Source organism: Chenopodium quinoa, unplaced genomic scaffold, assembly GCF_001683475.1.
Source record: "Chenopodium quinoa cultivar QQ74 unplaced genomic scaffold, ASM168347v1, whole genome shotgun sequence".
Taxonomy (NCBI): domain Eukaryota; kingdom Viridiplantae; phylum Streptophyta; class Magnoliopsida; order Caryophyllales; family Amaranthaceae; genus Chenopodium; species Chenopodium quinoa.
This window is the reverse complement of record NW_018745003.1, coordinates 4,784,365-4,796,459: the sequence shown is the minus strand read 5'-3', so window position 1 is coordinate 4,796,459 and position 12,095 is coordinate 4,784,365. Positions and strand designations below refer to the sequence as shown.

The 12,095-nt window shown below is 40.4% G+C and overlaps 2 protein-coding genes across 2 annotated transcripts; one reads left to right on the top strand and one right to left on the bottom strand.

Annotated features, from left to right (window-relative positions):
* Positions 1-56: 56 nt before the first annotated feature.
* LOC110708045 (prostatic spermine-binding protein-like) lies at positions 57-2,505 on the top strand. Its single transcript, XM_021886141.1, has 4 exons — positions 57-195; positions 286-418; positions 1,753-1,811; positions 1,896-2,505. Exons 2-4 carry the CDS (start codon positions 299-301, stop codon positions 2,239-2,241), a joined length of 525 nt encoding a protein of 174 aa, XP_021741833.1. The 5' UTR covers positions 57-195; positions 286-298; the 3' UTR covers positions 2,242-2,505.
* Positions 2,506-5,114: 2,609 nt separating this feature from the next.
* Positions 5,115-6,659, bottom strand: LOC110708044 (triphosphate tunel metalloenzyme 3-like). Its single transcript, XM_021886140.1, has one exon. It carries the CDS (start codon positions 5,952-5,954, stop codon positions 5,334-5,336), a length of 621 nt encoding a protein of 206 aa, XP_021741832.1. The 5' UTR covers positions 5,955-6,659; the 3' UTR covers positions 5,115-5,333.
* Between the last annotated feature and the right edge of the window lie 5,436 nt (positions 6,660-12,095).

Here is a 12,095-nt window from a genome sequence, read left to right as displayed (position 1 = left end):
AAACCGAACCTAATTGCTTATTCGGTTTGGATTGGTTCAGTTTTCGATTTTTATCCAATTTACTTTCACCCATACCTAGACCATAGTTGCCCAAACCCTCAATCCCCAACACCCAAACACACACACACGCTTTCTCTCTCTTTCAGTCCATTGCTCATCCAGTGTCCACTGAATTACATTCTCTCTCTCCTCTCGGTATCTCCAACTTTTTACTTTTTCTTTTCTTTCTTTTATCTCCAACAAAATTTCAATTTATCCCCTTTAATTTTCTTCTGAAATTTGCAGGGTTTTGGAAACCATGGAATTAGGGTTTTACAGCTCTCAATTGGGTCAAATTAATGGCTCCTCCAACTTGGAATTTGTGATGTTGGAAACCCTTTTGCTCGCTGGAAATTCTCTTACTTGCCTTCTTCTTCTGGTATGATTTCTCTTAATTTTTGCTCTTTTTTCTTGTTAAATTTGGGTATTTTTCTGTCTTAAATCTCTCTATATGTTTAAAATTGGTTGTTTTTATTTAAATATTTAGCTTAATTTTGTTAGGGTTTTTAATTTGGTAATTTAACTAAATGTACATTTCATGTTTTGCTTTAAGAAGAATAATTGCAGTTTGTTCTGGTCAATATGATTTCGATTATGTGACATTTCAGCAAGATTTTGGATGAACTGGTCTGAAATGGAAGCATGTGTTGTGAATTGTGGTCTGTTTAGCTGTATTTGAATAAATTGCTCGTCGAATAAGCAAACTTTCGGGGTTCTTTTTGCATTTCTATTGTTTGTCTCACTATGAGTTGTTTTACTTCTGCAATTTAATGGACAATTGTCTGTAGAAATGACATGCTTCCTTTGTTAGATTTGGTTGCTTTTGAGTATTTCCTTTTATAAGTAGATTACAATCAGGCTTTTGAATTTATGTTTTCGGTTTTTTTGGACAGAGAATTAGATTACAACTAGGCTTTCGAATTAATGTTTTCGGATTTTCGGACAGAGAAGTAGATCAACTAGGCTTTCAAATATATGGACTGAGATGATAGGATATAGATTCTATATTTATTCCAGTTGTTTCTTCTAGGGAAAAAAGGGCTTCTTGTTTGCTATTCCTTGATCTTTAAGCATGAGAAGAACTTCCTGACAAACCTTCGGGGTTGCCTTCTGCCAGGGTTGGAATTTTTTTGACACACACAGTTTCTTTATGGAACTGATTGCTAATCTTTAAACTTTGGGAATCAGATAAGTGACCGAACTTTGTAGGTTTGGCATGGATGGCCTGACTTGAGGATGATTGACCGTTCTAGAGCAAGTCTTGTTTGGGGATTGGAGGGTAAACTTAGTAAGATTATCTGATAAGCGGCTACACATTCTTTCTTCGGTTGGCCATCATGAGGCTAATAGGATGGATACTGTTTTCTCTTGAGAAGTGATGTACTGTAAAGTCGATTTTCAGACTGTATCAAAACTTGTAAGAGCTGCACTATCAAGTGCTCATCTCTGAAATTCGCTGTCTTTTTCTTAGATACTCAAGATGGTAATGACTAATGAGTGTAATGGAGGTCTTTGGGGATAGTTTGTGTATGAGAGAAGCCTTGCATTTTTTTTTTTTTCTTTCATAGTAAAATGGTATCATTATAAATGATCTGTGACACTTGTGTTCTCTCTAATTTCCATACTCCTTGAAAAGTTTGCTGAACAACAATTTTGATGATGCAAGAATTCGATTATACTATGTTAAATTGATGTTACTTGAAATGGTTGCAGACTGGAGCTCTCTTGGGGGGTGTCAGCAAGCTGCCTGGTTTGACTGCTATTGAGGACAGGTATATATTCTTGCTTCATTAACGTGAAGTTGTAATTGGTATGTATAATCCTTAGTGTTTGATTGTTGAACAATGATTGTACAGGTTTCCTATAGAGGAACTCCGTAAAACAGAACGACCTGATCCTGAGAACAAAGATGGTAGTGACACAGAGGATGACGATGAAGAAGATGAAGATGCTGTAGAGGATCAGGATGATGATGACGATGAGGATTTCTCTGGAGGAGAAGCTGGGGGAGACGATGATGATGAGGGTGACCCTGAGGATGATGAGCCAGGAGCTAATGCTAATGGGGAAGGAGGAAGTGATGATGACGACGATGACGATGATGATGGGGATGATGATGATGACGATGCTGAAGATGGTGAGGAGGAAGAGGAAGACGAGGAGGAGGAAGATGACCAGCCCCCTGCAAAGAAGAGGAAGTGAGAATGAGTTTAGGTTCAGTAGAGTTTTAGATTTCAATTGCTTAAGCTTCCAATGCAGGAGTTCATTAGAGGGTGGAGGGCCTTTAGGACTATGTCTAGTTGGATCAGGTTAGTTATTTCGCATGGTGGTTTACACATTGGTTAACATTCGTAGCTCTATTGTGCACTCATTGTTGTGATAAAAGTTTGTAGAATTGTTGATTATTCTAACTATGAATGTTACCTTTATCGAATTATGAAGTACAAGTAGGTCCTTTGCTGGGTAGACAATATTTTTTATTTTTTATATGTTTTTGCTTCACGGGAATTTCTGATCATTCCAAGAACCGTTAAGGTATGTCGTAATACTAAAACCATCTATGTCCAATTGTCAAGTGATATGGCTATATATCAAGGGGAAAGAAGTCTCCTAAAATATTGTTACATCATGCTCTTGCTTCCTGCCACAATTTGGCAATGGAAGTTTTACTGTAGTAGTGTAGATCTCTTGATATTTGGGAAGTTTGAGGTACTATGAATTTGTGATATTTGGTCATGGGATGGACCAACTGCAGCTTGCAGGACATACAGGTCATGTGAATGATGAAAATGTTTGCAGTATCTTTGAGGGAAATAGGTGGAAGTGAATATAGCAAGAGTTCCAATTTTGAAATATAGTGGTACAAATTAGTTGTCAAAAACTGACGGCTCAAAATCGGCCAAAAAATATTGGTTGACTTTTGAAAAAAAAAATGTGATCCAATATTCAATTTTACCCATACTAACGCAACCGAGCAATTGTGTTAATCCCAGTTAGACTCCGACCGTAAATCATTGTATTTTTAGCAATACGCTGAGATTATGAAAAGTCATAACTAGTCAGCATATTAAACCTTCTAATAAAGAAGGAAGTCAAGAGAATGTGCTATCTGATGCCCCGTCCCCAATCATCACTGATCAAGAGGGGCCTCAAAGTGGTGAGGCCAATGTCATCTCCGAGAACCCAGGAATGAGAGAAAATGAGGACCAAGAGAGGAGGTGATGTCCTTGAATGCGAGGGAGGAATTTTAGGTGAAGAAGCTCTAAATAGTGTAGCGAATGCGCATCATTATAATGTATTTCTATGGAGGTCAAGCAATGATTCCTATTCATTGGCTCTTAATCCCAAGCCAAGCAGTCACGAGCAGCAAAGGCAAGGAAGAAAATGGCCCAACTACAATAAGAATGCCTGTTGTGGAAACCATCGGCTATGGGAAGAAGCTCTTCCCAAGCCCATACTTTCCTTGAATTTATGTGCAAGTATCGTTCGAAGACAAAACAAAAGATTCATCCATTTCATTGCCAGAATGTTTCAGTTGTCCAAGGAAGAAAAGGAGTTATGGTTACTATAGTTTTCCTAATGGTTGTAATCCTTACATTTTAATGATGCTAGCTATAATAAGGGTGTGATGGAGTCTATAATGAGCTATTCATTCACATTACTTACTTTTAAAGTCCAACTTGTATTATTACGAGAGGAAGAGAGCAGAAAAGAGAATTCTCTTACATTCACATCATTTTTTTTTTGAGGAAATTTCACATGACTTACTTTTAATGTTCATTTACCTTCCATTTATTAAAATAAAAAAATGTTCATCTTCCATATCTTCTAATTTTGGAGTTATGGAGGATGAACATTATCAAGCCTTTGTAATATCAACTTTATCAAACATCAATCAATAATTCATCTTCCATAACTCCAAAATCCAGTTATTATTACCCCAATCAATAACCCATCTAATTAAAACAGAACAAAAAATAAAACAATCCTAGAACATACTGCTTTAGCCACATTAGAAGTTTATCAAATAGCAAATGTTGATTGAATCGTAGCTTCATCTCCATGTGATGTTGATACCTACTTTACAATCCTAGAATATCTCCATGATGATGTTGATACCTACTTCAAGAGTAATACCGAGGGCATGTCTTGCAGCTAAAGCTTTAGCAATATCAGGCTCATAGCTTCCCCTCACACAGTGGGACATTGTGACCAAAGCATCCCCCACGCTGTCCCTTACAATGCCTCCAAACCCAACAATATCATTCCAAAAGAAAGCAGCATCAGTGTTGCGTTTATACACCCCTGTCATGGGTGGCATCCACTTGTGAGAAACAGGCTGTCCATTCCTTGAAACAAGATCACTTGGAGCATTAGCTTTCTTAAACTCTCCTATAGCACTTACTGCTCTGTTGAATACATCGAAATCACGTTCGGCTCAACTCTACTACTCTGGACCCAAATGGCATCTTGCAACAATCTAACAAGCAGGTGCAACGATGGAGCAATGCCATGACTACAGCAAAAGATTGCTAAACAGGGCAACAGGCTAGATTACAACAATGCTGGGTTTGGAGATCAGGATGTCTGACTTCGCCAATGATTGTGAGAGAAATCACCCTATAGTGGCAGCAGGTTGGCATATCAAGATAGGAGATGTCTACCATAGCTCGGGGGTGAAGAGGGTATTAGCTTCAAGTGTCCTACAAGCAGAATGCAGAGCAGTAGAAATTGGACCACGCGAAGCCTCAGGGAAATACGATCAAGTAATGGTCAAAACGGACAATCAAGATGTAGTGCGATTACTGAAGCAACCCAAGTTAGCACCGGCAAGCATCAGACCAACTATTGAAGAAATCATTTCATTAGCCTCACATTTTAACTTTTGTCTATGTATCAAGGTTGCTAGACAACAAGTGAGGGAGGCCCACTGTCTAGCAACTAAAGCTACTAAGTACTAAAATTTGTTTATCAGTTGCCAAAAAAAAAAATGTAATAAAGAGTATAGCCTCTAGGCTCTAGCAGCCAAGAAGATTAGGTTCATCAAATGTAAAGAACTAGAAGAATCAACCAGATTACCAAGCACTTTACAATTATCATTTGCGAAAACAATGTATTTAACACATCATTAGACCATAGCAAATACAATACATAAGCAGTCCAATTCATGAAATATCTCAATCATATAATCAATGACAAAGTAAAATTACACTTAACAAAAGACCATATTATAAAGCCAAGCATACAAATAGCATTAAACAAAGTATCAGCAGAACAATGGAATCCAACACCACTCACAATGGAAGTTCCCCGGATCGAAAGATGGCGAATTTCGACATCTTAGAGCAAGAATAAGGAATCCCATTATCCTTAAAGAGCTCTTCAATCATCTCCTTAGCTTTATCAGGCTCAGAACTCTCACATTCAATCTCATACAAAGTCCCAAAATCAAAAAGTGTCTCATCCACCTCTAATGTCAACCCTTTCCATTCATAAACCCCTCTTACATTCTTAAACCCTCCTAAACAAACATACCCAGATTCATCCTTAACCCCAAATTCCTCCTTCACCCTCTTCAAAACCCTAGAATCCGACGACCCAATTAGATTCGGGTTAGCCCAAATCTCCCGACCCACACATGGATCAACATCTTCCTCATCTTCCTCAACTCTACTTACCCCATTAACAAGAATCGCTTTTGCTTTAAGGCTCGAAACGCAGCGTTCTGCTGTTTGGGGATCTTCACCATAAAACCTCAATCGAAGAACAGCGCGAAGCGCAGAGAGCTCGGAATTGGCGCCGTCGAAGAAGACGTTGTGCTGAAAGTGGGTTCGCCGGAGAAACGGCGAAAGGACGGAGGAGAGAGATTGGTGTGCGGCGGAATCAGGGAGTCTGAGCTTGACTTCGACCTCCATTTTCAAGGGGAAGAGAGGCCGATTCGTTGGGGTTTGGAGGAAGATCGATCGAAGTGTTGCAGAAGAGTGGTGGTGGTGGTGGTGGTTGTTACTGCGGCGGACGAGGTGGTGTCGGAGGTAGAAGAAGGTGTGGTGTAGCGCGATTGGAGTTGTTGGAGTTCTTCTTTGTCTTCTAATTTTACTTCGATTTTTGTTGGTTTTCTTCTCAGCATTATTCTCTCTCTTTTTCTACTTAAAATGGTTCTGGTTTGATTTTGTGCTAGTAAGCCATAAATTGATAAATCAAAGCTAACCGATAGGCACGCAGGAAGAGGCGTAAATTCGGGTCATCCACTAAGTTCTGTTCGGGTTGGATCAATTAGTTCGATTCTAGTTGGGTTGGGTTTAGTTGGGGTTGAATTATTTTGGAATTTTTTTTTGTGTGTGAACAAATTATTTCGGGTTTGAGTCGTGATAAATAAACAATCATGATTTTTTTTTTTTTTTTAAAGAAGAAAGACTCTACCGGATTAGAATCTCTCGTAACTTCATAATAGTTGTAAGTAAACTAGTCTAGAGTATGTGTTTCAATAAAATAAATTGTGTCAATTAAATAGGACGGAGAGAGTAATTAGAAATAAGATATGCAAAACTTCGGACCTTAGAGTTTGGGTAGAGTTTGCGGCTCTAGCATCTGTTTTAGACTCTAAAAATGGAGAGTAACTTTTATATACATCCGATGTATAGTAATTTACTGTAAATTGGAGGTCACTTTTATCAAATTTAGGGTCACTTTTACTATTTTTTTGGTAACTTTTATGAATAAAGTATAAATACTTGTCAGTGCAACTTTTATTCATATTAGGGTAACTTTTGTTCATTTTAGGGTAACTTTATAACAGATGTACAATATTTTATTATACATCCGATCTATTTAAAAGTTTGTCAAAAATGGCAGTGGGTGGTAACGTGGTAATAGGACGGAGTGAGTATTATATTACCATCAAGACAATGCTTTTTTGGTTGCATTGAGAATTACATTGTAAGTATTCTAACAAGCTCAAATTTTAATTTCAGTAAGAAATATTCTTTGGTTAGATACTCTATAATGTTTAACAAAAAAAGGGAGAAGAAGCGTGATAAATCTGAGAATGAAAAGGAAGAGGGAGAAGAAGCGTGCCACCTGACCGGAAACACCCATTAATTGCTCGATGTTAGGGTTTAGGGAGGGGGGAGGGTTGCAGCGGGGTAAGCGCGCGGAAAAGGTAGCAGGGTCGGCTGGCGGTCAAGGTGGGTCGCCGGGAGTTGGGGGTTCAAGGCGGTGGCTCGGTATGGGGGAGGGGGCTGCTGCCATGGGAAGGGGAAAAGGAGGGAGTGGCTTGGCTAGTGGTGGGGATGGTGGTTTTTGGGTTTTTTTATTTTTATTTATAAGTTAAATTAATTAATAAATGGTTAAGTGAGACTTAGAGGATAATTAGAAGAAATTAGAGCTTAATTAAGTGAATTAGAGGCATTAGGTTGTCTTCAACAAAAAAATTTCACAATTGGGTTTTCTTTTGCTAAAATGTTAAAAATCGAGTTTTCTTCTGCCAAAAAGCTTTTAAAAGGTTTTTTTTTTCGCAAAATGGTTCATTAAAAAGGTGTTTATTTTTACAAATTTGTCTAACAAAAATCACTTGCTACGTGAGAATTTCAATTTTCTTGGAGCATTACAAATCATTCCTTCTAAAATTTGTGAAACGCTAAACATCGCCCGCAATTTACCATATAAAGCCCACAAATATGATTTGGTGTGACCATTATGCCCATTTTCTAAAATTGAAATAATCTCGGTTTAAAAAATGTGGAGCCGTACTGGCTCGCCGGGGGAGACCGGAGGGCAGGCCGGAGATGCGGGGGACGCCGGAGGTACGTCGTCGTCGACGGAAAACGAGGTAAGTCACCGTTAAAATTCACGGTTTACCGTCGGAGTGGCTCCGGCGCCTAGGATGGACGCCCAAACCGTAGCCTGGACGTCCAAGCCAGACGCCAGAACCACCAGAGCGGCGTCCAGCCCAGACGCCCAGACCACCAGACTGGCGTCCTGGCCAGGCGTCACTCTACTGGCTGAGGCGGCCCTGCCAGGCGCCAGTCCAGTGGCTGTGGCAGCCCTGGCAGACGCCACCCTTATAAATTAATTTTTTTTATCTTTTTTGATTTTGTTGTTGTTTTTTTATTTAATTTTTTTTTTAAAAAAAAAATCGAAAATGATTTTTAAAAAAAATTCGAAATGGGTTTTTTTTAAATTAATTTTGAATATTCGAAATAGGTTTTTTTAAAATTAAGTTTGAAAATTCGAAATGGTATATTTTTAAATTTAGTTTGAAAATTCGAATTGGGTTTTTATAAAAATTAAGTTTGATTATATATAATTATGCTTTTTTTTGTGTTAATTCTGTGTAAATATAGAAATTAAATGTATTATCCGTTAAATGTATTTATTGTAATATATAATTGATGCAGGAATATGGTGGAGACGGAAATGATTACAGTGGGATATTTGAACATGATGGTCCATTCGAAGAAGCTCAACAGGCGATTGATTGGGCAAAACAGGTTGCAATTGCAGCTGGATTTTGCTTGGTAGTAGTAACTCATAAATCTCAACGGGATGGTAGAATGGATCGCATTTTGAGATGTGACCGTTATCGCAAAAGAGAAGAAAGAGATTTTCGTACAGCCACTCGGTTTGATACAAAGCGGAAAGGTTGTGGGTGTGAGTTCAGAGTAAAGGTTCGACAACTACGGAGTCGTGACGGTTGGGAAGTGATTGGTTACTCTAAATGGGGGTATCACAACCATGAGATGATAGTATATGAAGAGGGTCATCGACAACTGAGCGGCTTAAGTCCTGCTGCGAAACTAGTTGTGAAAGAAATGAGTGATGCTCAAGTGAAGCCTGCTAAAATATTAGCATCTGTGTTAGAGAAATTTCCAGAAGACCATCCAAACCGAAGACACATCTACAACGTCAGACAACAACTCAGGTTTGAACGGTCAGAGGGAAGGAACCCTATACAGCAGCTGCTACACCAGGCACAATCACGTGGTTACCTGTTCTGGTTTGATTCTGATGAAGATACAGCGGAGGTGACTCATCTTTTCCTTGTGCATCCTGATTGTGCTGATATAATCAAGTCTTGGCCATTTGTGATTTTGATCGACTCAACGTACAAGACAAACAAGTACAAGTTCCCACTGGTTGAGATCATGGGGATGACTCCAACGAACCAGAACTTTTTGATTGGTCATGCAATCATCAAGGATGAGACGGCTCCAAGTTATTATTGGGTGTTGGAGAAGCTGAGAAACTACATCGGGCCTAATGTTCATCCAGCAGCCATCGTCAGCGACTGCGAGGGAGGTCTCTTTGCCCCCATAGCAGAGCTGTTTCCCGAATCGAACCACTTATTGTGCACATGGCACATCAACAACTGCGTGAAAGTGAAAGCCTACAACCTTTTCAACAAGAATTTGGAAATGGCAGAGAGATTGGTGAATGGTAAGTGGCGGAAGATCCTACAGGCTACCACAGAGGAAGCGTATGAGCGAGCATTGGCTAACTTCAGGGATTCGTACCAGTGGTGTCCGGCACTGGTGGACTATGTGATGCAGCAATGGGTCCCTCACAGGGAAAAGTTTGTCAAATATTGGACAAACCAGGTACTTCATTTTGGGAACACTACAACATGTAGAGTTGAGAGCGCTCATAGAGCTACTAAGGACTGGATTAATTCATCGACCGCTGCTTTGGATACACTGTTCGCTAGACTGAACAAGTCAATTGAAACTCAGAAGAACGACATCAGGAACTCTCTAGAGGACTCCAGACGACGACATGGTACGATGTATAGCCATTTTATATTTAAGATTCTCCATGGTCGTGTGTCGCACTACTGCTTGGGGTTGATTCTCACTGAGCTGAACAGGATGAGGGACTTGGCTGACGAAGTGTATGCTCGGTGTGGGTGTGCTATTTCAGTAACTCATGGATTACCTTGCGCATGCACCATTCACCGCGTTATTACAGAAGAAAGGGCGTCGTTACATGTTGATCAGGTCCATTCATTATGGAGGACGCTTGTTATTGGTGAGCATGCAGACACTCAAACGGCCGACCGTGAACAGGAGGAGTTGGAGCAGTTTCGTTCGATGTACGACCGAGTGTCCTCTAGCCATCCTTCTATTATTCGTAACGCTACTCATGTACTTCATGACATGTTCCACACGTCTACCTTAGATTATGAGGAACCCGAAGGAGTTGACCGTCCTCGAGGTCGACAACGGCGGAACAGGAGTGCGTTTGAGTATATCCGTGGTCTTGGTCGTGGTCGTGCTCGTGGTCGGACATCGTCATCTAGTCGTAGTCAATCTTCATCGTCTGTGAATATGCCCCTGAGAACTGGTACGTTTTGGTTGTTTACATTGCACATAGTTTTAAAGTGTTACTCCTGCCTTCTTAACTGTCTATAATTATATGGTGAATAGGAAGAAACGATGTTGATCAGTTTCCGTACAAGGAAAGGATACCTGCGATCATCATGCCGTACTTGGAAGGGTGGAATGATGTAGTCGGAGATGGTAACTGCGGATTTCGGGTCGTGGCTGATGTTTTTCAAATGGGCGAAGACAACTACGGTTTGGTGCGTCAGTTGATGTACAACGAAATTGCATCTAACCGAAATGTTTATCGTCATGTGTACCAAGATGACTTGGATGGCGCTCTGCGGCGTATCCGGTGGGGAGGTGGACCTTGCGGCCAAAATCATTATTTTGACGCGCCCCTAGATCTGTTTGCCGTTGCAAACATTTACAAATGCGCAGTCATGCATTTCGGCCTGGGAGTGCATAGTCAAGCTTATTATCCTTGTACCACGGTTCTCCCTTGGCGGTCGCGTGAGACTGTCACCACACCGGTCAGAGAGCTAGCTATTGCGTTTCTTGGGTCGTCATACAGACATTTCATCCGACTAGACATGTCATCCGATTTTCCAGTGCCACCGATTATACCTCGGTGGTACAACATTCGCACAGCGAGCGTACAGGGTTGGGATGCGCTATATCATGACCGGATCCACGAATGGAACACCCTAGCTGCATTTTAGTTTTTCATGTTTACATTCTTTATTTGTAATCTTATTTGTACGTTGCTCTTTTAATGAGAACATTAATCTTTTACATTGTATTGCTTACTGCATTCTATATGCTGCATGGGTAAGTTGCGCGGATCCACGAACGGTTATATCAAAATTTAAAAACAACAATGATTAAGTTGGAAGCTAAAAGAACAATCTAAAATGTTACAAACTTACAACATAATGTCCAATTTAATAAATTAAAACGATGATATTTAAAGTGCTCTATAAATAAAATGACAAAACCATCAGTAATCCCTCCTCGACGACGACTCCCACTGCGCAAGGGTCTGTTCCAGACTATCAACAACAGCTCTCCCTGTTGCACTCATGCTGTCCTTCTCAAGAGAGAGTTTCTGTACGTCCTGCATTATCTTTCCCATCCACTGCATACAACAAAAAACAGAAGATGAAATACAATAACAACATATAAAACTTAATTAAAAGACAACGATAAATATAATATAAGACATACCGCTTCCATGGCAGTAGGCGGTGGCACATAATCATCATCGCTGTGGTCGAGATCTGCGATCAACCTCGGGTGCGAATACCGGTTGAACCATTCCATGTAGTAATGGTCACACATGGGAGTAACCCCAGAGGGCGGCCACTGCAACTCCGCAGTCCATAAGCGGGCCACCATCGGAAACTGGTCCCACGTCCCGGTCATGATATCCGGCCATTGCACGACGTAGTCCCTCGAAGATGCAGGTCGGACCGCCTTCATCGGGCATGCCGGGGGAGGAGGGACAACTTGGACAAATCCAAGCTGGCGAAGACAACGCTGGGGCATGTACGCCTCGACGATCTCACGATACTGAATGAGTCCCGTGTACAGGGTCCTGGGTACCCTAACACTAGGGTTCGGGCCGAAAGGCATCCAGTTCACCTGCACATAGTTTTAAAATTTAATAACATGAATATAATATGTGCAAATAATAAAATGTAGAAACAATTTATAAACGTTACCTCTAAGGGGGACAGC